Source organism: Manis javanica, chromosome 1 (genome assembly GCF_040802235.1).
Source record: "Manis javanica isolate MJ-LG chromosome 1, MJ_LKY, whole genome shotgun sequence".
Classification (NCBI taxonomy): Eukaryota; Metazoa; Chordata; class Mammalia; order Pholidota; family Manidae; genus Manis; species Manis javanica.
In genome coordinates, this window is record NC_133156.1 from 42,377,878 (window position 1) to 42,404,252 (window position 26,375).

Here is a 26,375-nt window from a genome sequence, read left to right on the forward strand (position 1 = left end):
CTACCCCTCTTCTTCCTTGGCCATGTACATGGTAAAGGATGACCAAACTAAAAAACAATATTCCTTAATATTGAAATCAGTTCAATTTCCTAGATTTCTAGAGTAAATAGCAAGAGATTTTTATAGGATTCAACTAAACCTTAATCTGTATATAGTCATTTCCTAATTCAGAAAGTGTAAGGAATATCTTACAGCTTTCTCAACTTCCTCTGTAGGAGATGCCATGTGACTCAATTCTTCTGTTGAACGCAGATGTTACGACTGAAACCGAAGTAGCCGTATTGCAACCATCGAGGGAGGCAGCATGAAATTCAGCCATGTCAGCTCTGGGATCACTTAGCTGACAAAGCCAGTAAATACCTACCTCCATCCTTTTTTCTACTGTAAAAAAAATAATCCATTTTGTTTACACCACTGCAATTTGGGTTTTCTGTTTTTATATCTAACACATTCCTTACTGATAGAATGCCATAATAACAAAACAGACAGCTACAACAACAGTAAGTGCACAGAAAGTACACAGAGCTTTTTACCTTTTTTAATTTTGACAAATCAGATGCTCTACTCCTAGCATGTTCTCTTCAATGCCTGTTAAAAGAGTCTATTTTAATATAATTCACTTATTTGTTTTATGGTCAGGGTTTGCTACAGAGCTTTCACCAGTTTGTGTGCGCATGTGTGTGTGTGTGTGTGTGTGTGTGTGTGTGTGTGTGTGTATGTGTGTGTGCACACATCAATCACTGATGAGTCATTAGCTCTAAATTGTGCCTCGAACACCTCTCAGCCTCTTCCCTGAAGAGATTCCCCACCCCATCATTTATTATTTTCTCTCTCAGATTAAATCATTCATATATAAATGACAATCCTCTTATATTTTATCCTAAGAGGAAACATTAAGTCATTTAATATAACAACATGAAGATGACAATTATTCTCATGAAGGCCTCTGACCTTTCCACGGCACTTCTGAACATTTATTTTTATCACTTACTTTGAGAGTATGCCTTTGTGTTACAGTAGGTTTAGAATTTACATCTTATCCACGTCTAACAGAATCCATGTTAATAGACTTCCATTCTCCTTGCTGTTCTATAATATCTCCCCAGAGCTCATCACTGGGCTTGAACCCAAAATTCTGTCCTCTCTTTCCTGTGCTCCAAGCCCCTGATAAATAGGCAAACAGATTCTGGGGCATGGGTGGCCCTGCCAGAAGACGATGCTCAGAAGTCCCCTAGTGGCCTGAAACAGTTCATGCAATTTACTAAAATGCTTTTTCTACTCCGTGGAGCTGTGCGGGATTCATTAAGCAGCAAGATCCTTAAGTAGCTGCTGATTAGCACGTTCCTCTCCAGAAGGCCCGGGAAGTACCTCAGGATTCCATTTTGTCCAGATTTACTCTCTAGTGGGTCGTGTAGTCCACCCATGTGTCATATGTTATCATCATAATCTGAGGTAGTGCTTTCCAGTTTGGGGTACAATCTGAATCAAAAGGCCCCTTTTATATAATGATACAGTGCTTCCAGGGTTGGAATGGTTGGTCTCTGCTTCTTTTTTTCAGCAACACCACGTTTCAGTTTTTTTTCTCTCGCTCACAGGTATTTCTCTGCTGTTGCATGAACTTGGCCAAACATACCCTCCCACAACACTGGCAGCCTTAATAAATGACACAAGCCAAACTCTATATTTTTTACCCCATTTCTCAATGCTAAAGAGAAAAGATTTGATTTGAGCAAATATGATAATCACAATGGTGATGATGGTGGTAGTGGTGTTGATGGAGGTTTTAATTTCTTGTTTGCTGTGGGCAATTCCTTCTGATAAATACTTTCATGCATTTCTCATTTGACCCTCACCAAAGACCTTTTAGTCCCATTTTATAGGTGATGAAGATGATACCTAGACATGATAAATAATATATCTAAGTAACTTGCTTACAGTGAACCTGTTACCTGCTTCCAAAGTGCTCTAATCAACAGAGGGTTAATACAATATCAGTTAGTATGAGCATGACAAATAATGTCCTGACCCACAAAAGAGCAGGGCAGCTTGCGTGCTCTTTGCAGACAAAAAGTGCTTTCATGAATGGTGTGGACAACCTCCTTGTGGTCTGCTCGATGCCCATGCCTTTTCTCAGCTTCTCCAGTGAGGAGAATATAAATATCCCTCTACTGGATTTTTTCTCATCCACTCTTTTTATCCATTACATTCTGCTTTGTTTCTGATATTTTGATTTTTCAAAGTTATTTGTTATTCAGAAACATAACATGAATCATCACATCTCTGAGCTAATCAAACAGCTTGGAATGGCCTTTTCTAAACTATTAAAAGTTTATTCAACTTCTGAATCTCAGTTCAAATGCCTCTCTTTGATGAAGTAATCACTGATCTCCCTTCCCTACACAAATGCCTTCTCTGTTTCCATGGCATATGGTTGATGAACTATACTTTTTAGCACTCAGCATCATATCAGTTCTATTAAGTTGATTATGAATATCTGGAGTGTGAGATTTCTGATGGTGGGCATTGTTTTGTAATGTAAAGCATATGAAAGGCACTTCATAAATAAATGTGAAATTGAACTGATACTGGTTGAACAGGTAGCAATCATGAATTCATATACTTGTGTTCTTTTAGACATGACTTTTCAGTCCCTCTATATGTTTGGTTTGAAGTGTGGAATTGATATTACATGCCTGTGCCCATGACTTCTGGAGGGCAAAAGCGCCCTCTAATGTGTTTGACATTCTGTTCCTAACAAAGCTAGAACGATTTAAAGCTCCTGTCCAGAGGACTGTCCCTTTACTGTCCTTTGTTTTTCAGAGCAATTTTATCCTTATTGCACTGGATTCCCAAAAGGGACTGCATAGGGACTTTCTAGTGTCCACTGAGAGGTTCATGTATCCCTTAGCAATATAAAAAATATTTTTGGTCCAGAGAGTTTAAGAGTCCAAACTTTAGAAAACAAAGTCTGATCTGTCATATATAAAGCACAGTTTATAATAAAGATGTATACTTTGGAGTCAGACATACTAGCTACTCTGGGACATTAGGGTAGTCACATACTTTTTGGGAGCCACATTTTTATCTTTTTGTAAAATGAAGGGTAAAAATAGTTGCCTTGCAAGGCAGTCACACAGATTAGAGATAATATTAATGTATATAGTTGACATGTAAGTGTTCAATAAATATTAACTATTATAATATGATCTAGTATTTTTGCTTCCTCCTTTAGGGTACCTAAGTAGGACCTCTCCAGTTTTCAACTCCAGTGTAGCTCCAAGGTAAATTTTATCATCAGGAACCTCTTTGAATCCTTCTTCTCACATCTCTTCAGAGAAGTTCTATAGCAGAGTCTGAATGAATCCAGATATTCATGCAAGGACTCTCAAACAATTCTTGAGGATGGCTCCACACAGCTTCCATCTCCTGCTAAACGTTCTTAGAGACTGTGTAATTTCCTTCTGAAATAGACATCCATGGCATTCCATCCTATACTTGAATACTTCCGTCAACAAGAAACTCATGTTCTTCTACGGTAGCATGTTCCGTCTTTGGATAAATAGGATAATTAGAAATTATTTCTTCAATAGCACTGAAATTTATTTTTCATTGGAGTCTGCCCACTGCCCTTACCTTGTGTCTAGCTGCTTTTAAGTTAGAACAATCTAGTTTGAATTCTGATTCTACTAATTATTAGTTGTGTGAGATTAGACAAGTTACATACTTACTAATCTACAAAATGGGCAAAATTGAAGGCAACTCATAGATGTTTGTTTTAGCAGTGAATGAGCGGGAATATGTGGCATTCTTAATAATTCTTGGCACATGGTAAATGTTAAATATTTGATAGCTATTAAATTAATAGCATATTAATTTCCAGTGGCACAATCTTAAATTGCATTTATTATTTTTAGACTGACTTGCTCTCTTAATCTCTTTAGAGACAGTATAACTTAACTAATATTTTTTCCTTTTGAATAATTTTAATGAGAAAACATGTCCATTCAATAGGAATGTGTATGTAAATCACAATCTCACCTATCCTTTTTTTACCATATAAAAAAATCCAATCTTCAAAACATCACTGAAGCTTTCTCTTTGATGATAGAAATCAGAGATAGATGGTAAACATAATGAAAGAAAGAAAATAATATGAGGTTATAGGGATAACTACAGAATCCAATGCTTGAATACAAATAATAAGTTGTAAAAATGAGCAGAGAATTATTTAACAGCATCAGATATACCAGATAGTTAGGGATTTTAAGTAACAGTGTCATCAATGGGAGTTGAAAATATGTTGTAGTCACCAGTTGGAGGAAGTGTAAAGTGAAGTAAAGTAAGAAGAGATATAGAAGCCAGGTCCTGCAATGAACAAGAAAAGACTTTAGGAAAGGTTAGCTTAAATTAAAGAATACATGATGCGTATCTTTATTTAAATGTCTGCCAGGTGGTTTTTCCCTAAGAAACTTATGTGTATGGCTTCAAAGGGGAGAAAAAGGACCAGGGTGCAGATTTCAATTCAGCACAAGTAAAACAATGTGAGGAGATGGATACGGAATACCATTGCCAAGAATGCTGGCAGGAATTCAGGTTTTTTGATGAGTGGCCAGAGAATTCCATGTAACTGATATTCAGTAATCTTAGAAAACTATTTCATAGGAAATCCAGCACTCTTACTGTTTCCATTATTTCTTCTTGGTTATAGCTAGTTTCTTGAAATGCTGCTCAAACGATTTATGTCATAATGTTAGAAATGACTCTTAAGACTGTGCTGTATGTCTGCAATTGTTACCATTGCCTTTGTAGAACTTAGGTTCCAAAGTTGCTTCTTGCTCTTAATGTGTGTTTTTTGTGTGTGGTGGGGGGGAGAGGGGGGCTTTATTCCAAAGCTTTTTTTATTATTATCTTAATTTTTTATTTAAAGATTAAGTTTCAGGCTGAGAGAGACTTCTTTTACTACAACTTCCTCCTACCAAACTGGGCAGAGAATGTTACTTCTTGGGTTCAAACATTATGCTCTTGACTTGTGGCAAGCCTAGTAAAATAGTGCCAACAACACTATCATAACCATATCTAAGGATGCTTTATTCTTTCAGTTTTTCTACATGGGAAGCCTTCATCAACTATTTATAGACATTTTCTCTTATAGGAAGCATTCATAAAACTGGCCAGGTTTCTGAAGATAGTGTGGGGTAGGACCCATTTAGGTCTTAGCTTGAGATGACACATTTTTGACAGGAGGAATTAGCAAAATGCTTCAAGAAAACAACAACGAACCCAATGGCAAGATGTCCAGGAATTGCTCTGATGCATTATAAGTGCTTTTAATGAATAGTGAGGGACGATTTTTAAAAACAGAGGAAAGGTGTGTCTGATACAATAAAGCTGGTGAAATCAGAAAGCAAATCCAAGAGGATCCCAATGTTATGGGCTTTCTAAGAGGCACGAGCTGTGTAGGAATCCTGCGAACCACAGAAATGATAAATGCTGAGCCCATTGGAACATAATCTCAATCAGCAAGATGCCACTGCTTTCCAGATTTCCTCACAGGGCCCTGCTCATTCCATGCCAAAACTAGCAGTGGATTTCTTCCTGGTAATCTCCCCTAATGCCTTATTCGATTATTGTCACTGCTCTCTGACCATGCATTGTCCCTTCAGCCACTCATTTCCCAAGTGAGTCAGTTCAGAGGAGGCTGAGTGTCCATCAGGACAGAGTCAGAGACCACAGACTATCTTGTTCCACATGAAAAGAAGGAAACAAGGACGAAGAGAGCAAGGGAAGCCTCAAAGTTTTGCTGGAAACTTCCTTATCTACTGGATTACTGGCTGGATGCAAACACAGAAAAGGGATATGAGGTGGCCGGAAGGTCTCTCTACTTGACTGGCAAAGGGTTGCTGGTGAGGGGGAGGAGGGGCCAGCAGGAGGGTGGACTGCGAGCGGCAGTACACCGCAGGATGCTGTCGCCTCTGCCCTGGCTGTACGTTATTCTATGGTGAGTAAGATTTTTTTTCTTATTTTCTTTTTTGGCACAAAGTAAAGGGAAAGCACACACCCACTGGGTGACCTCTATACCAAATCACGAAAGAAGCCTGGGTGGTGTGGCATGTATTTGTGGTGCGGTAGGTGAGAGTGAATTGAATGGCATATTTTCTCTGAGGCTATGAGTGAGGATCCTTGACTATCTACTCACAGGGTAGAAAATGCCTTAGGGAAACTTGAAGATGAAGGAAACTTCTACTCAGAGAACATCAGTCGGATCCTGGACAACTTGCTTGAGGGCTATGACAATCGGTTACGGCCGGGATTTGGAGGTGAGTGGCAGCATCCTTACTGCACCAAACATCTGTGTTCCCCCCACTTACTGCTGTTCCAAGGCCCAGAGACCTCACGAAGACAGCAGAGAAGTGAGGTGCAGGGGCGGTGGGAGAGGCCATGTGTCTGTACCCCTCCAGTCCTTGCCCCTTCTTCAATTCATGACCTTAAGCGTAAGTTATATGAAGTCTCTAAACCTCAGTGTCCTTGACTCTAGTGAGGGTGGAAAAACAGTGCTTGCCTCATAGAGTTGTGTGAGTGTGGAATGCGATCCCCCACGTAAAACACTTCCCTTTGTTTTTGTTCCCTTAAAGCTACCAATATATCTTAGTTATTGTTATAGTTTTATTAGAATACCAACCTCGTTCTCTTCTATTTCTTAAATTGCCCAAATTGATGAGAATTAGTTTGAAATAAGGCAAATGATGTGAGCTTTCAGAATTGAAAAACCAATGGACTCCTGCTGCTGGGGTTACTTTGGGTGGGCTGCAGCTTCCGGCCAAGAGATGGGGCTCTGTGCAAGTCATTGAGTTCAGGCCCCTTCACATCACTGGTGATAATCGCCCCCATCTCTCCGGGCTAATTCCAGGTGCTGTCACCGAAGTCAAAACGGACATTTATGTGACCAGTTTTGGGCCAGTGTCAGACGTGGAGATGGTGAGTGAACTGTGAGTGAGGAGGGTACTTTTATTTGGGAGCGGAGAGGGCTAATTCTCAAAACGAACTGTGATTAGCTTTGTCACCATGCTTGGCTCCAAATCCGCAATGCAATATGTGTGTGCATGCTGGGAGGGCATGGCCTTTTCAGCGGATGACTGCTGTCATCTCCTTTACATTTCACTAAGGGCTCTGCTTGAACACTACAATTTGAGGGACTTCTTAAAATGATACCCTTTCTTCTATCCAACTTGAATTTTTCCCTGCAAAGAGATTTTCCCAATCTTTGTGAAGTCCTAGTAAATTTTTGGAGTGGCAAAAAGAAAAACTCTCAAGATGTTATTCCTTGTAAGAGTATACTGAGAATATCTATGTATCTTGAAACATAACTGTCTTTTTGTAGTACATGATTCTCAGTATATTTTATTAAGACAGTAAATGGAGTCCTCTGAAAAGGCTCATGCATTCCACCTTTTACTGCAAACAGACCTTGGAGGTGTTCTGGGGACTCTGTTCCAGGTACAGATGGCTGTAGGACTTGGGAGAAGGTATTTATAGTAAGTGGCAATAAAAAGCTGAACCAGTCTTCTAGAATGAAGTAGAAAGAGAAGCAAGAAAGAAAAGAAGCAAGAGAGGGAGAAAGGGAGGAGGACTTCAAGAGATAAATGTCTTCAGAGTTGAGGGAAAGGAGGGGCAGCAGTATCCAGAATCCTGTTAGTTTACTCTAATTTTTTCATTGAGTCTGACTCACCTCAAGTATAAATAACCACAACCATATTCTACTGTATCATTGAAGTCTGGGGATACTTGGAACTTTATTGTATGCATGTGTCATCTCATTTTTAAAGCATATTTGTACAACAGAGCCCTGTTACAGCCTTGGTTATTATTATATGGATATATTTTGTGTCAAATTATATTTTTAAAATAAAATCACCACTGCTAGTAATGGGTCTTATAAAGGAACATATGAAGTAGGCAAAGCAATTATTGGCAATGCTTTGATATAATTACAAGTTGTTACTTATCACTGACTTTTGCAATTTCCCTGACCAAAATTCTTAATATTTTTAATGTTATTTCAAAAATTATAAGTTAAAACTTATAATTTTTATTATGCATACTTAAAGGATGCTTTATTTGCATAATCATGGCAGCATTCACTTTTCTCTGAGAACAAGAGAAAATAATCATGGTGTGCAGCCAGAGTATGCTTATCAAGTGACGTTTACCTATCCTTGGGACCTTCCTAAATGGCACTATGATGCTTGGACTTTTGAAGGTTAGACTGATGGTGGGAAGGCCAGCACAAAACCTAGACTAAATCTTTTCATATTTTCCTGAAATTGCTAGGTTGATAGATGGAGAGATCACCATATGATAGAAAAAAAGGAAGGTATTGAGGAAGGTCCATGTAGAAGAGGGAGCTTTGCACAACCGAGCTCTATCTTTTATAATAATACAAACTTTGAGTTTGAGAAAAATAGTAATTCACTGAAATCCCAACTTTCCTGATAGGTTATTGTCATAAGATGTTGCTTTATTTCTTAAGTTTTAGGATTGGGTATATGTGCTAGTTAGTAAACTATTCTTACTAACCATCTCCCTGGCCTGTGTGATTTTTTATTTTCTCTTAGGAGTATACAATGGACGTTTTCTTTCGCCAGACTTGGACTGATGAGAGATTGAAGTTTGGGGGGCCAGCTGAGATTTTGAGCTTAAACAACTTGATGGTCAGTAAAATATGGACACCTGATACTTTTTTCAGAAATGGCAAAAAATCAATTGCTCACAATATGACAACCCCTAATAAGCTCTTCAGGATTATGCAAAATGGAACCATTCTATACACCATGAGGTGAGCTTTCCCCAATTCTACTTCCTCAGTGCAAATGCTTTGTCCATGACATTAACTCAGAACCATTTCTTTCAATGTTCCTAGGCTTACCATCAACGCTGACTGTCCTATGAGGCTCGTTAACTTTCCTATGGATGGGCATGCTTGTCCACTCAAGTTTGGGAGTTGTAAGTTACAAAAGGCTTCTGAAAATCAAGTAATGCATTGGTTTTAGTCAGATACTGGAATGTAAATGAGAAATACTACTATTGGCACTTTTGGTGTGATTCAGGAATATACTTATTTAATCATGCCTGTCAGTCTTAAAAATAGAGGTTTTCATCACCCAGTTTAAAGAAAAATATTAAAGAGAATCTATGTTTGTATTTCACTTTTATACAAACAAGATTTGCTTTGAAAGAGAACAAAAACAGAAGTCAAATTCACCAATATGTTTTAATTTATTTTAAAAATTCAGATGCTTATCCCAAAAGTGAAATCATATATACATGGAAAAAAGGACCGCTTTACTCAGTTGAAGTCCCAGAAGAATCTTCAAGCCTCCTCCAATATGATCTGATCGGACAAACAGTATCTAGTGAGACAATTAAATCTAATACAGGTAAGAATTTGACAAATATAGGATGTAATCCTGTAAGGTGATTTCAGTGCATATTCTCAAAATATCTTTTTTTTCCTCTGCATTAGGCATCCTTTGGTAGGCTAGCTATTTTGAGGTGATGAATAATTTTCTTTAAAATTGATTTCGCAACCACATGCATGTAAAGATTTGTGTAACCTTGCAATAAGTAGTTTTGTGTATATATGACATGAAGAACCCCACCAAAAACAATGAGCTGTGGTTATCTATCATCTGCTGATCAAGTAGCTTTGTCATACATAGAAATATGCCTGTTTGTTTTCTTCCATCACACGTTAATTTAACGACCTGCAAGATGTATTTCCTGCTGTATTCTTTTTGCACAGCAATAATACTGATACACATGTCTTCCAACAGGTGAATACGTAATAATGACAGTTTATTTCCACTTGCAAAGGAAGATGGGCTACTTCATGATACAGATATATACTCCTTGCATTATGACAGTCATTCTTTCCCAGGTGTCATTCTGGATTAATAAAGAGTCTGTTCCGGCCCGAACTGTCTTTGGTATGTTTCTCACTTTGGTCTCTACTTCCATTCATCCTCCAGCACTCATTGTTTGTGTACTTTAGTGGAACATCCATGGTTCCACTTTTATAATCCACAGAGGAAATAGACTCCTATCTCACTCAGATACATGCATCATGTAAAATGACCCTCATTTTATCACAAGTTGTGTGGTGAATCAACAAAAAATTTATCTCAGCAAGAATTCTGGCTGGTTTCCTGTGACTTCCATGTGCTCTACATAGGAGGTCTGCTTTCTAAAATCTTGATTTGCTTTTTCATAAATAAGGAAAAGCAGAAAAGTAAATTCTGGCAGGTAAATCCATGAAGACAAAGGCTAAAATACTGAAACCACTAATATGTGAATTACAGTTCACTTTTATTAGGTTGAACCATTCTTCTAGGCCTAAAAATAGTTAAATAACATCAATTTCCCATGGTTGTACCTGAATCTTTAGTTTCACTTATAGTGTATAGAATCATTACTAGTTTTGATGCAAAAAAATGAAATAAAAAAAAGAACTGTGAAAGAACTATCACCAGTAATAAAATCCAACTTTTTCTGAGTTTGCATGATTATGAATTTACTAGTTCATAGGGAATGACTTGAGTTAAATTGAAATCTCAGATGAATTTTGACTTTTTAATTAAAATAGATCTCTTTCTGGAAATTTTAAAATAATATCTATATAATCATGTTGAGCATCTCCTAATTATATAAATTCCCCAAGTTATAATTCAAGACAAAAAACTGCTGGCAGAGGAGTGGTGAAATTATTTTCTCATGAGTAAATATTTTAGCTTAATATCAAGCTACAAATTAAAAAAAAGAACCTAATTTTATTATTCATACTAGAAAGACTTCTTAAGTATGATGAAAGATATCACCAGCTATTAAAACTGATCAGAAGTTCAAGGTTTTATTACTAAAATGAAAATAACTTGCTGTTTTCTAAAGAAGAAAACAAGAATTATTCATGACTTAAACTTACACTAATTAAAATTAAACAATTTTTGAAAAATTTTTTGACTACAGTGTACATGTCATCAAACTGGGTATGATAATAATTGAATGATTTTAAAACAACGAAGTAATAACAAAACTTACACTTACAGAATGTTTAATCCTCTCTACCAACATGTTCTCATTTGATCTTGTTATTGGATTCCAAATGCTAATACTGCGTTTCTCATTCTTTTTTGTTTTAGGGATCACCACCGTTTTGACCATGACCACTTTAAGCATCAGTGCCCGGCACTCCTTGCCAAAAGTGTCGTATGCAACCGCCATGGATTGGTTCATAGCTGTTTGCTTTGCTTTCGTCTTCTCTGCTCTTATTGAGTTTGCAGCTGTCAACTACTTTACCAATCTCCAGACACAGAAGGCCAACAGGATGGCACAGACTGCAGCCTCGGCCCCCGTGACAATATCAAAAGCAACTGAACCCTTGGAAGCTGAGATTGTTTTGGTAATTGTTTACTTTTTTTAAATGTTAACTCTCACTAGTGTAGGAAAAGACAGGCCAAACAGTGATCACAAACAACTAACTAGTCCAAAAGTTATATTAGTTGAGTACTGCTTACAGAACTCTGGTTCCAAGACAACTTCCTCCCCAACTTCATAGAAAAAAAACAAGAACAATCCTTCACTTATCTTTGCTATAAACCTTTGGCATTGTTCTTTCATGAGGTCGAAATATGAATATTAGGTTCCTTGAGTGCTGAGTCACAAGTTGTTTTTTGATTCACATAAAAACATTCTCATGTTCACACTCATATATTAAATACATGTATCTTAATGCGCTTTTATTCAAAGACATATCAGTGAGAAATACTTACAAAATTTAGTTTAAATTTGCTATGGCTAAGCTCTGGTCCCCAAAGGATTTTTAATAAGAAACAAATGATAGCATTAATAATTGAAGGTCATAAATGTACCCCCAAATTTCAATTTCACATGAGGAAATTTCCACAATTAAGCTGCACACACTTCTAAAAATTGAATTATAAAACTGATTAACAAGTATAAATTTGTATTTCAGTACAAACTCAAAACAGTAGCTCTTGAAAATTGGAAAATGTAGTCTGTAAAATAAAGTAGTACAGACACTTTGAACTGAAAATTTCTTCATAATTGATCACTTTTTACAAACATTTCCAAATTGTAGAGCCATGCCTAGCCCAGCTAATCCTCAGTTAACTTTGATGATAAAAATTATAAAGCTCTGTGTATTTCACTGCTCAAATACTCAGGCATTTATGGGCTAAAAAGACAATAATTTTTTCACTGAAACTTTTCTCTTTGATCAACTAAGAAGCTTGGTTTGAGAATTTATATTTTCTCCAAGGGATAAGATAAGGCCATTCCCATGGTAAGGGGAAATATATAAAATTTTTTTTTTCTTGAATTAGCCCTCATTAAAAAAAAAAAGTTTGCCATCCAGTGATTCAATCTAATTCCTTTGCTTACAAATGAAAAATAGAGTCTCTGGGGGAAAATATTGATTACTAGTTGGTAGAAAAACTAGGAATCGGTTCTAGAACCCCTGAGATCCACAACTTTCTGAGGCTGAGGCCCTCCTCTCCCTAACAATTCCTCAACGACAAGAATACATAGGAGTGCATACCACTGGATAAAAATAAAAAACATCTTCAGAGTGTAGATAAGCTTATTCCTGAAATTCTTCCCTTGACTTAATGATTTTTTTTATACATACATGTTTTGAAAGGTCACAAAATTACAAATGTTGTAATAAAAAATGCTATGCTGAAAAATCAGTCCAAAGCATTTGAAAATCATGTTTTCATAAAAGATAAATTCTGAATATTTTTGAGAATTATCGTATGTGTCTAAAAATAAGTGATTATGTTATAATCTATTTACATAAGTATGTAATCGACATTTTGTCCAAAGGTCATATATTATCCTAACATATATCTATAAAAGAAGAATAATTAACATTTATCAGAATTCAGTTTAACAGTTTCTTATTTGAGATGTACAGTAAAAATGAAAAGACAAATTCACAAGAAATAGGGTGAAAAAGTAATTCCAATGACTTTGAATATGCTCATTGATCTGATACTGAGATAAAAAGGAAGACCAATTACTTTATTTCAACTCTTGAAATAAATATTACTGAGAGGAATATGATTCCACATCCTCAGAGAAAGCATAGAGTTATCATTCTCTTAGTCCATTATTTTAAAGGTGTAACTTACTAATAAAATAAAATGTAAGATCTCACATCTTTCTATAAACTGTCTTCTGCAGTTCTAAAATAGTAACATATAATGAGCAGGTCCTTTTGGAAGCTGAATAAGAAATTGCATTTAAATCTTCTCAAAGTACTTTTTTTCTTGCAAGTTGAATTTTTTTCTTATGAAATAGTATACTTTTAAACCTGGGTCCACCTAAAATATTTTAAGGCAATGAAAAAGGAGAATTTTGTTTTCGGAGGCTAGATCAAAATGTAAAAATAAAAATAAAAGCAAAAATAACCAAACCTAACAATACAAACCTTGTAAGTATCAGAAATAAATATAGATGATTACATAGGACATTTACATTTTACTTATTCATGTCGAAACTTGGCAGTTTGCCTTATATAATGTAAAGGAACAAACATAAATTACACATTTGCAACTTATATAGCACAGTGGTATATTTTGATTGCAAGGTAATTTTTTTCTTTCAAATACCATGACATTTTAAAATGCCTATTCAGTTGTAATCAAAAAACATTATTTGAGTAAGTTGGACATTGAAAGAGCAAACCAGTGTGGTGAATTTGAAGTGAAAATGAGTGCTTAGATATTTCATGTGATTCTAAGTTGTATATTTTAATGAGGTCTTTGCTTTTCACAGGAAACTACTTAGAATGAATTTGGGGAAAGTTTATCTCTTTGATTTTGACCTTGAAATTTAATATAGTACTGACAAAGACACTCAGGCCTTTTAAATCTAGTCCTCAAACCCAAAGAGGCACCTAAAACTAAATCCTCAGAAGTGCTCTATAGACTAATTATCTTTCTGTTTTTAAGGCTTATGGAATTGGGGGATTTATTTTTTTTAGGTTTTAAGAATTGACCACAACTTCTTTCCTGCTTATATGACACCTATCCTTGTTGTTTTTATGTAGTAGGCTATCTTAGCATAAAAAGTTAGTCCCATCTTCACGTTTCAGAACTTATTATGTGTTCAGGGTGTATTTTGCAGGTGAGACCAAGGTTGGACCATTCTCTCTTTTTGTATGTTTTGCTCATTTCCCTGTTATTTGAAAGGTCTAAGCCCTCACCACTATGTTCCTAAGAATAAATTCCCCTTACCATCACCACCACCTATCAACACATTCAATGTGTCTTCTCTTTTTCACAAGAGGCCTGATGTTCTTGGTAAATTATCTACAAACAAAATTGACCAAAATTTAATTAATCCGGACAATAGCTGTATTTATACTGATTACATTGTTTATTCATTTATTTTTTTTCATCTTGCACCAGTTTATTGAGTACCTATGTACTCATTGAATTGTTCATAGCATATGTACATGTTAAGTAATTTTACGTGCCAGACCCTTTGTAGAGTGCAGAGGATACGTTAATGAATGACATCAATAGAGCCTCTTCCCTCATGGAGCTTCTTGTCGAGCAGGAAGAGGAGCCAGTGAGGTATTGTGAAAAAGGCTGTGGTTAGAGGGGCAGAGGAGACTGAAGAAGCCTCTCAAGAGTACCTAACTCAGTCTAGAGGGGTCATCATTCTGGAGGAAGTGATGCCTAAGCTGAGAACAGAAAGATGAGCCTGGCCCTGCTCAAGATGCACTAAGTCAGCTGCTAGAAACTTGGGCACAGAGAAGGAAAAGGGACATCTCTCCTCTCTGTACTCTTTTACAAGGTTGAGCTGTCTTCTGGGTCCTTAACCATTTGCCCCCCACCTATATAGAGAGATAGGAAGCACAGGATACTGATTTACCTCCCCTGTTCTAAATATTGTCAAGATTCTGTAAGAACAATCAGTAATCTTCAGAATTAAGAATTGGATTAAGACAGTCAGAGATTGAGCAACAGGATAATTGTGGTGCTCTTTCCCCATGTTATGCCATTGTATGAATTTTAGAGAGGGTAGGGTAGATTAGATGAGGGGTGTAGGTAGGTAGCTCTTTCCTCATGCTTTCTATTAGATTAGATGAGGGTGTAGGTAGTTAGCTCTTTCCTTATGCATTCTATTAAATCCACAACCAATATTCCATTCTGCACCCTCCGAACATTCCAATACAGTCTCCAGACATGCCCCCTACCACCACTGACCCATCAGATTGGTGCCAATATGCTTCTTCTCTGAAGAAATCCCAGAATTGTCTCTGCTCCCAATTTAACAGCTGTAATGTTAATGCAAGAAAATTTGATGCAGTACTTGCTTTCTCCATAAATTAATATGATAATTTTTTTAAGTCAGGTATTAAATACTTTCAACATTTTTTCTCTTATTTTTGGTGCCCCTGTTTGCTGGTTCTTTTAAGCCGATGCTTTGTTTGCACCTTGAGTAATACAGCCCTGGTTAGAGTATCTCCTTGAGAAGTGATTCATTGTCTCCTCCTCTTTATCATATTAGATTCACTGAATGTTCTATCAAAATTGCTTTAAGTACCACCCAAATGCCTTATTCCTACATCAAATAATTGATTGTCATACAGTCCAGTTTGACTCAAAGTATCTTTGCAATATGGCATTACTTAAAACAAAGCAGTGCTCTAAAAATATTCATGGCAGGATGGCACTCAGCAGCAGGGGAGCCTTGGAAAAATTCAAAAACCACAGGTGTTCCACTCAAAACAGTGACAGCCCCAAGCTGAGCCCTCATCTGGACTCTGACAAAAGCCTATTTTACCATCAGCTGAAGCTGCTGGCTTACAATAGAGCAGACAGAGTCTGATGCAACGCTGTAGTTTGAATGGGTTGCAAAACTGTCTTTCTTTTCATTTCAGAAATTCGATGTGATTCTTCTAAATTGGGTCTGGTCTCCTGTACTGCCAATTCCTAATTATTCAGGAGCTGATTATCCAGTGTGTGGGTTAGCCATGCCTCTGGCATTTCCTTGAGCATTTTGCATTTGCTGCCTGCTAGAAATCCCCCCAACCACTGCTTGTCAGTGGGACAGTTGTAACTCTAAACCAGTGATTCCCAGTATGGGTGAATTTCCCCCTTCAGAGGACATTTGGCAAGGTCTGGAGATAGTTTGGTTGTTAGAACTCTGGGATGGTGGGTGGGGGTGTGTGTTCAGGCTCTTGGGAGTATGGGCCTGGAATGCTGCTCATCATCCCATGGTGTAAAGCACAATGTGCCACAGCAAGGAGTTGTCCTACCCCAAATTTAACCCATCTACAGCTGAGAAACTGTGCTCTAACCTTCAAGCTGATGAGAGGAGAACATAATTGTTAAGAGTATGATCCTGGCATCCGACATGGATTGACTTCAGGTGCTGCTGCTTATCGTGTGAGCTTTCTGCTTAAGTCTTCATTTGCTCATCTCTAAAATGAAAACAATATTATTACATCATAGAATCTTTCTAGGGATAAGCAAAGTCATGCGTGCAAAGTGCTGTGTACTGTTTACCAGTAGTAAGCATTTAGATATAGTTTTTATAAAACAATATACTAAAATATAATGTAAAATAATCAAAAGACTTTTGTTCCCTTTGCTGACTAAGAAATCGTGGAAAATATTTAGATTTCCATCCCCTTGTTGACTCAGCATAGGTCTATTAAGCATATACTGTGCTCTGTGCACTGGCTAGATGCTGTGTAGTACTTATATATCAGAATCATATATCCTCCACCATTAAGGAGGTTTTGTGTCAGGAAAGGAGATAAGGGGCAGCTGGAATAATATTTACAAGGAAGGATGTGACTGGAAACAGCTAAAACATTTATAACAGCTGAGAGGCAGAAAACTGGGAAAAATATATATGTCTTTCATTTTCATTCTCAAATTCTTAAAGAGAAAAAACTTATGGAGGAAGTAATAAATGTCCATAACTTTAGAGATGGAAACTTGAGGCCCAGGGAGGGCGTGTGGCATCTCTGACATGTCTCAGTCACATGGCTGGTAAGTTGTATATATGGAATTGCAATCTAAGGGCTTTCTGACTCTCCTTCCTTTTAACTCCTAAGCAACCCTCCATAGATTGTTTGGGGAAGTAGAGGAGGAAAAAGGGTAATCCTATGTAGGGGGTCTTTAATTTAAGCCAAGATAATGCATAAATCTGTTACGGTGTTTAGTTTCAAATGATGTTGTTTAACTCTGGACAGAGGTTATGTACCAATCCTCATCAAGTTATCTGGGACACTGTGGCAATGCCAAGAGATTGACAAATAACTTTTTTCCCCACGTCTCTAAAAGAGGGGGAGATAGAATGATGACTTACTTTTATGATAGATGATGTTTAACTTAACTTTTTCACCTCTGTGACTTTTCATGTCTGCCTCTCTATCTCCTAAAACAGAAAGCAATACAGTTTTTAGACAGGCAATGCATGCTGCTAAAAGTCAAGATGAATACAGAAAATCTGTTCTCAAGGATTGCCCTCTTTCTACTCCATCATGATCCTTAGAAATGTTACTAGAGTTAAATACTTTAATGTTCCATATACCTAGGAAAGAATTTCTCTTTCTGGAGAATAAAGCAGTGACACATTTTGTACTTTCAGGTGGAGAATATTTTAATAGCATATGTAATGGATGAAAATGCAAATTAGAATCTGAGATACATGATAGAAAGCTCTTGGAAGATGATGCTATGTTTATTCTCTAAGAGGGGCAGGATGCATTGAGAACAAAATATCACTACTCTGGTCCTATCCGTGTACTGTCTGGTGACCCCAGACACAGTAATCCTCAGCTGTTACATAGTTTTAATAGACAGTGTCACTTATGTCCAGTCCTAGATCAGTGGGCTGGGCCCTCCGCTCTTTTAAATTCTCTTCTACCTCCAAGACCTATGATTTACTTCTGTCCAGAGAGCCAAGCACAGCTCTGAGCCAATAGATAACAAAGACATCCTTTGCTTGAAATTTGCCGTGATCATGTCAAGTCAGACTTAACGACACAGATTCATTTTTGCTTTTGGTGAAGAAACAGATTTTCCCACGGCCCCTAAAAGCACACTGAGTCTGTGCTCTCTCTGATGACTATTATTTAGGTACTCAGTAACTTCCACAGCAAATCCAACAGCAAAATTCAGGAGGGGAACACAGGGAGAAGCTCTCAGGGTCGTTGTCTCCTGCAGCTCAAATGTCACCGCCTCGGCGGGTCGTTCTGGTCCTGTGGCTCAGCCAGCGTAGTGGGGCGGCCGCCTCATCCTGTTGCCGCAGGGCTGCAGGCTGCAGCTGCGGGAGTCTGCGCACGTGGGTAACGTGCCCTGCCAGGCATCAAAGTGGCGATTTTGCTGCCAGGGAGGAAACAAGGCAGTTTTACAAGAGCGGCACTAATGTACAGCAATTGTTTGGAGGCAGAGACCCAGCAAGGACAACCTGGCTGCAGGAAGAGTGGCTGTTATATGATGTAGGCAAGAAAGATAAGAATCAGAGGAAGGCCCCTGTGTCTCCCAGCACGAAAGGAGTCTAAAGCTTTCTGAGTCTCTGGACTCAGTCCAATACTTTAGAGCAAAGATGAGAAAATGGTGGAATGAAAAAAGCCCCGTGCTGACCAGAGTGGCTTATTACTAGCTGTGTGATTTTGGGTGAGGCATTACTCTACCTGGACCTTTGCCTTCTCACTTACCAGTTAGTATGCTAAGTATCTCCGTCAAGACTAAAGATGGCTGTCTTATGATTTTCAGTGGAACAGAAAATCTAATGATAGGAAATATCTTATAACAACTCTGAGGTTAGTAAAGGAATCATTTTTGTGGTGATTTAAAATGGAGGGAGACAAGAAGAGAAGTTCCGAATGGGGCAGAGAGCTCTCAACACAGAACTTCTGGGCTAAGAGGCAGTTGCATTTCAAACCATGAATAGTCATTCTACTCAATGTAAAGGTATTTATTCATTGTTACTGAGTTTTGACATACATGAGTACCTTCATTTTTGTTGTTGTCTCAGCTGGTTTAAATTTCAGAGTGTGCGAAGATAAGGTTATAGGCTGGGAAAGTGTCCAGAAGAATGACATCAATCAACTGAGCTGTTATTTTCCTTACTAACTAATTATTTACACATTCCAAATTGAAAACCCCTCTCATTGCACACACTCATTGCCCTATAGGCTTATGCATAACCAGGCTGTGGATAAGCCTTTGAAACCTGCTTCATCTTTTCCTAATTGTCCAATGCTCAACACAGTTTCTGGGATGTGGAAATGTGTGGCTCAATTGTTGGTTTATTAAATTATAGTATGTTGGATGGGAGCAAATCATTTATTAGAAATTTGTTTTGCCACTTTCTCAGAAGAGTAGCACCATCAAATATTATGAAGTATTTGCTGATATTTTATCTTATATAGATAAAGAATCAATAACAATCTATCAACAATGAAAACACATGACTAAGTAAGTGATCTTTGCTTTTTCAACTACAAGGAATATTTATGTCTTATTTCCACACAGCACCCTGAGTCCAAGTTTCATCTGAAGAAAAGAATCACCTCTCTGACCTTGCCAATAATTCCACCCCCTGAGGCCAACAAAGTCCTAACTAGAGCTCCCATCTTACAATCAACACCTGTCACGCCTCCACTACTTTCTCCAGCTTTCGGAGGCAGCAGTAAAATAGACCAGTATTCTCGCATTCTCTTCCCTGTTGCATTTGCAGGATTCAACCTTGTATACTGGGTAGTTTATCTTTCCAAAGACACAATGGAAGTGAGTGGCAGTGTGGAATAGCCTGCAGCCAGGACATGTACTTCATAAGTTCTCATTCTCTGAATTCTTTTGCATAGCATTGAGACTTGTATAGATGCTTTTCTGAACATGAAATAAAATTTGTAAACCTGTAACATGTATCTCTGAGTAAGTGTATATGGGTCAAAAGACAATAACATTAATCCTCAATACTGGAAGTTGAAGGTTGCTATAAAATGTGACTTTTCTGTACATTAGAGAAAAATTTTATAAGCGATTAAGTTGGATTCAAGATGAATTTGCTGATCTTTATACATTGTTCAGTACTTTAATTGCCACTGTGAATAGCATTTACCACAAAGCAGATAAAGTGAGAAATGCTAATACTTCTAAAGATTGCCTTAAAATATACATTTATTTTGGCTTAGTTTTCAAGTGAGCAAAATATAAATAGTCTAAATATTTATCAATAAGTTAATACTAGCATCTTGGAAGCATTTATGCTAGTAAAATGGCTTTCAGCATCATTTAAAGCCTATATTGAATTTAGCCATTTGTTTTTAATCTTGCTGTGCTATTTTACCTCAATAAAGTATGGTGTTTGTACACAAAGGAATTATACATAGATCATGAATTATGTATGCATATGTACATAGCTTTAGCTGGACTGCAATATAGTGTTGTTTTATCTTATTAAGCTCTTTTTAAAAAATAATATACTCACTGTAATTCCATGAAGTCATAGAAAAAAATAGTGATTATAAGGAAGACTTCAATATTATGACTATGGTTATATCTTATACTTTCTACCTTTCTAAGTGTACCACTAAGTAAAATAACAATAAGCATGGTTCTCTGGATCTATTTAGTAAAGCTGGGGAGAAGAGCTTCCTTAAATATGGAGAAATGAAGTGGTTACCTCTACCCTATCATTAATGTCCCTGGTGATTCTGAGAGGTAGACAATACGGGGCAGCCAGGCTTAGTCACCTAGCTCTAAGGAAAGGCTTGAGTTTGTGTTCAAATAGTCAATCCCTCATCTCCTTCCTGCTCACTCAATAAACTTTCAGTTATGAGATGAAATAAAGTCTAACACTCTGATGTATAATATGGTGACTCTAGTTGATAGCACTGTATTGTATAATTGAAATGTGATGATAGAGTGGAACTTAAATGTTGTCAACAACAGCAACAAAAACAGTATGGGAGGTGATGGGTATGTAATTAACTCAGTGGGGGAATCCTTTCACTATGCATATGTGTATCAAATCAGCACACTGTATACTTTACACATCTTGCAATTTTTATCAGTTATACCTCAATAAAGCTGAAAAAAGTGAGTGAGACTTCCCTTTTCCCTTTCTACTATTCCAGCTCTTCCCAAGGCTAACTTTAGCCATATTCTTCCTACATAGAATAGTCTTAGGCAAACAGGAACTAGGGTTAAGAGAAAGCATGCATCAATAAACTCCTCATTAGCCATTATTGGGTCTTAAACATCATTTAGATCACCCCTAGCTCTGAACCTAGAAAGAAATATTTTGGAATTTCTACTCTTGTCTTTATGTGGGAGAATGCAAAAATTCTACAGCCAAACAAATTAGAGTGTAATTGAAATAGCATGTTACTAAGGGTGAGCAGACTGAGATTTCCTTCCAACTTTGCTCTTCATTAGCTCCATGACCAAATCTCCGGGAGATTTAGCTCTATTCCAATCTATAGGATGAGGGGGAAGTGTTAGATGTCTTCTAAAGATCCCTCCATTTTGCATAACTTATGTTTGTTTCATTACTATACTTTTTCTATCTAAGTTAAGTTATTCTAATTATATAGGGCCTGCTTCTGTTTTAGGGAGTACATTAATAAAATGCTAGCTATGTGTTAATCATCTTTTATGCTATATTTAATCTATGTAAACATTTAATCTTCCTCACAAACCTATGAAGTATATACTACTATTATATGCATTATATGCATATAAAGATGAGAAACCAAGTCACAAAGAAGGTGAATAATTTTGTTCAAAATCAAGTGGCACTCAAGTGCTATATTTCAAAGTCCTACCCAGGCAGTTTGAATCCATAGCTTGTTCACCTAACATAACCATGCATGTCCTTATTTAATTCCCTCCAGAATGTTCTCATTTTGTCTTTCACTTCCTGAAATAATTTTCTTGGTGTTCTGCGGACATTACTCTCAGTCAACATTTATACTTGTAGCTGAAACTGATAAGTAAAACCAATTAAAGCATTAATTATAGGCATAAGATTTCTCTTCAGTGAAGGAATCTTGAAAAAAATCCATAAAATTTTTGAATTGCTAAGGATTCTAGATAACAGTATTTCCTAATTATGGCATGAGGTAGTAATAGAGGTTAACTGTAAATAAAAGTTTCCCTAGTCACATAACTTAGGGAGAGATGTTGAATCAAAATGAAATAGGTTTCTTTTCTCCCAGAATTGTCAGCCCCTTTATTATGCATATGTGCACTATGATTCGCTCATAGTTTGTTACAGTACTTAACATTTCCCAAATCTACATGGCCATAAGTATCATTTTGTAAGGAAGGAAGAAATGTACAATTTTCACAATTGCAAGGAGGAACATTTTCTAGGAAATAGTTGGGGAAACATCACCTTAGATATTATTTATACTATCCATTCTGTAACTCCCTTCCCCAACTAAACAGATAAGGGATCAAGTCTGTGAATGAGAACATGACTTACCCCAGCCACATGGCTGTTGGAGACCGAATTAGAATTATGTAAAATAGATACCAGACTAGGTATTTCAACAGAGAGAATTTAATACAAAAGAAATTGTTAAATGAGTAACAGAAATAGTAACCACAAGAGGCAGACATCAAAAGAAAGATGGTAAAGTTAACAGAACCTAGAAACTTGGGTGGGGGACCTTGTAGATCTGGATGGTCATCTGAAAAGAGGACACCACCTGAATGGCAATAGTAGCTCAGCAGTTCAGAGAAGGAAACCCCAGGGCTGGGAATCAGACCTGCAAGGATAGGGTGTATCACGGGTGATCAAAGGAGGGGCTCCAGCTCAGACCGCTGAGGTCTGCGCGCACGTGCTGCTAGCATCTCAGGAGAGCGCACAACACTTGCACATTGGGGCTCAGACAAGCAAAGAGATGGGGCTGCTTGGCTGAAACAGATACATTTGGGATCAGAGAGGCTGGTTCTGGGAGTGCAAAAAACTGGAGACTGGCATCAACTGTTGTTAGGTGAAGGGTAACATTAAAAGCCAAGACAAGCTGACAAAAGGGAAAATGTTCCTTTCCCTTTTTACCTGTTTTCTAGCCTCTTTCTAGTGTCTCTTATTGGAAGGACCTGACAGAAATCCTAGTGACAGAGAAGAAATGAAAGCTAGGGAGTTCCAGCCCCAGCATCCCAAAATAAAGTATGGAATTTGGTCTTGGGGCTGACAATAAAAGATAAATGCTTAATAACTGGTATAATTTACCTCTTTGGTTATTTGGTACCACATATGCTCTTTAGAACATATTTATACTGTTCCACAATAAAATGAAATTACCCTTCAAATGAACAAAAATACTCTCAATATTTGTCCAAAGAGGACATAAACAAAACCCAAACAGCCACTGCATCCATTTCTAGGCAACAATCACAGTATCCATTTCTGGGTGATGATATTTAATCTATTATAATTGTAGTCCCACCAAAATAATCTGTTTCCCAAAGACTCAGTTTTAAGTCTATCTGTGATGAAAACAGCTTTATATAAAACAGTAAGGAGAGTAAAGAGATAGAAAAGGAGGTCAAAATCAATTATTAATATATACAAATATCAGTATGTCTAAATATCTATGTCATGTTTATGCACAGATAGCATTACATCTGTATATAAGAAAATAAGAGCAGGCAAAGAACAAAATGTGCATAGCTTCTATGATTCCCACTTCTCTATTTAGTTACATGATTGTAGTTAATATAAATAACCTGCTCCTTCTATCCTTTTCTCTCACTCATCACCTCAGCTGACCTGGACTTCTCTACCTGGCAGGATTATTGAAGGGTTTACTGTAGTCCTCTCACAACCAGGAAGCTTGACTGCTTCTACTGCGAAGCAAGTCTTAGAAAGCCTTGGAGTTTTAAGACTATCGGCTTTGTTCAAGTCCACTCAGATGTCACCATACAAGTTTCAGCCTCATTTTCCTCCCCAATTAATGTCCTGACTTTCTCACAAGGGACATGGCAAGTGTAAGATTTTTATTTATATTGTAATTCTATAATCAGTACAATTAAAGCATGCATGTACTTTTTAAGAGAAGCAGGCCCTAGCAGCTATAAGAAATGAGATTATTTTAAGATTGCCATAGAAGCTCTTTTGTTCTCAATTACTTAAACTGAGAATTAAAAGCTCCAAGCTTATACTTTCCTGTCCATAGATTCTCCTTGCAGTCAGAACCATCCTACCCCCAGTTCTTAGAGTCATCATAACTATTACAAAAATTAAAGGTTAAAGACATTTTATGCTCAGAATATTTCATTATAATCAACAAGAAGTGATCATTTTAATTAATTGTGATGTGACTTCACATTATAAATTAGTAATATCTCACTTCCCATTGAAAGGAGATCATCACTTGATTAAAGGACATGGTCATGATCAAATAAATCTCAGAATCTCCTAGTATTGAGTACAGTTCAGCTAAGGAAATGTTATCAACCTTGGGACTGGGGAAAAAAGAGAAGGGGTGGGGGCGGGTTTGCAATTAAGGTGCAATAGTTTAAATACAAACACACTGGGACCTAAACCATTCTGGTGTCATTTAAGCTCTTTAAAAAGCTTCCTCAGTGGTTGAATTTCAAGAGCCATTAGGAACTGGTGGTGAAACCATTAGAAGCAGTGAGACCTGCTTTCAGAAGGCATTTAGTGGTAAAACTCATTTCCATATGCTATCATCAAATGAATTATGTGCGAATTGCTTAGAACAACATCTAGCATATATAGGGCACCATAATAAGTGATTGTTTATAGTGTTACTAGTGTCGTTATTATCATCTCATCCTACTATATGCTAGTATTAAGCATTGATAAAATTAAGGTTAAAAATATCCCATGACAGGTTTATAAAATATATAATCATGAACTTGCTTGTAACAAATATTAGCTGGTACAAAAATAAAGTGTGCGCAAAACCAAAAGGAAACAAAACAAAAGGTAACCCCAAATCTCAAATTACTGTTGAAAGGTTTCTGTAATGTGCAGTGCTAGTAATCTAAAGGGTAAATTTTCAAAGAGCTTCCCACAAAGTTGGCCGTTTGACTATGTATGTTGGTCTGACAATGTCCTAACCCATGACTTTGACAGTCTAATGCTTTCTCTCCCAGAAAAACTGATGACAATTATCTGAACTCCTGCAGAACCTGAACTACATTCATCTTTCTGAAAGCATGCGTTCATGAGCATGTGGGTAAAACTGGAGATTAGTGCTATGAGAATACACTGTCCCTTTGAATGTGAATTCCTCCAGACTAGATGCCTCGTGTACAGAGTCAGAAAGACAATATGCAAATAGGCTTTCCCTACATTTCTACAGCAATTTGCCTAAGAAAATACAGTCAGTAGTTCTGTAACATCTTTCTACATTGACAGACAGTAACTACCCTAGTTGGGGTGATGATATAATAATGTATATAACTGCTGAATCACTATGTTGTGTACTAGAAAACAGTATAATATTGTGTCAACTATACTTCAATTTTAAAAAATGAAAAATGAATAAATAAAAACAAAAATTTTTAAATTAAATTTGCTTTTTTCTCCATTTTTATAAAATAAATGGACAGACTACCTTCTTTAACATCTACATTTTACTTCTAATAGAACACATCAAAATCTCATAATTCAATTACTCTTCTTGAGGTTGGTTTTTTTTTCTTTGGTGGTAGTAGTTTTTTAATTCATTTGCAATGTCTCATACTAAAATTTATCCAAATATTAATGTAGCAATGCCTCAGTTTTATCTGTAGTTTGCTTTTCTAGAGATTTTAATTTTTCAGAAAATTGATAACCTGATGCTTAGCCCAGAATTCCTCTCAACTCTTACCACCATCCACTACTGAGGAATAGTCAAAATAAATGTCAAAATAAAGGCATTAAAAGGCAAATATTTTATTCAAAGCAGAGTCACTCCACCCTTACTCAAAGCCTATTCACTCACATTTTAAACCTAGTTCACACTAGTAAATTTGTTTCTTAGCCCAACGTGGATGAGAGGAGTAAAATGTGAAGAAATATGGGGGCTTCACAGATAAACCAAAAGCACAAATGACAGAAGATTGAAAATAGTGAGACAGAGAAACATAAAATCAGCTTCAAAACTGTGGGTTCACTGTGCATGGAGGCACACAGCCCTCCGTCACAGTCAGCAGCACAGCCTTGCTGCTGGGACTCAGCAGGCCTTGGAGCAGGTTCCTGCACTGGGTCAGGCCACCGTGGGCGGGGCACTTCTCTGAGCCTTCATTTTTACATCTTCCTAACAGGGGGGTTTGTTTAAGTGACTTCCAAAATCCTTTAAC

At 37.0% G+C, this 26,375-nt stretch overlaps 1 protein-coding gene across 2 annotated transcripts; it reads left to right on the forward strand.

Moving 5' to 3' along the window:
* Positions 1-5,567: 5,567 nt before the first annotated feature.
* GABRA6 (gamma-aminobutyric acid type A receptor subunit alpha6) lies at positions 5,568-25,605 on the forward strand. Of its 2 annotated transcripts, XM_017678338.3 has the most exons (9): positions 5,568-5,998; positions 6,199-6,317; positions 6,908-6,975; positions 8,613-8,833; positions 8,918-9,000; positions 9,291-9,434; positions 9,831-9,983; positions 11,193-11,452; positions 19,581-25,605. In XM_017678338.3, exons 1-9 carry the CDS (start codon positions 5,961-5,963, stop codon positions 19,854-19,856), a joined length of 1,362 nt encoding a protein of 453 aa, XP_017533827.2. In that variant the 5' UTR covers positions 5,568-5,960; the 3' UTR covers positions 19,857-25,605. The 2 variants fall into 2 exon arrangements, with proteins under 2 accessions (XP_017533827.2, XP_017533828.2); XM_017678339.3 differs by lacking the exons at positions 5,568-5,998; positions 6,199-6,317 and having other exon boundaries at positions 6,908-6,986.
* The last annotated feature ends 770 nt before the right edge of the window (positions 25,606-26,375 follow it).

Excerpts from the sequence above, each read along its gene's own strand:
- GABRA6 (XM_017678338.3), top strand. The coding sequence starts at position 5,961 with ATGCTGTCGCCTCTGCCCTGGCTGTACGTTATTCTATG. Across the intron at positions 6,976-8,612 it reads CAGTGTCAGACGTGGAGATG|GAGTATACAATGGACGTTTT; the intron begins GTGAGTGAACTG and ends ATTTTCTCTTAG. Across the intron at positions 11,453-19,580 it reads TGGAAGCTGAGATTGTTTTG|CACCCTGAGTCCAAGTTTCA; the intron begins GTAATTGTTTAC and ends ATTTCCACACAG.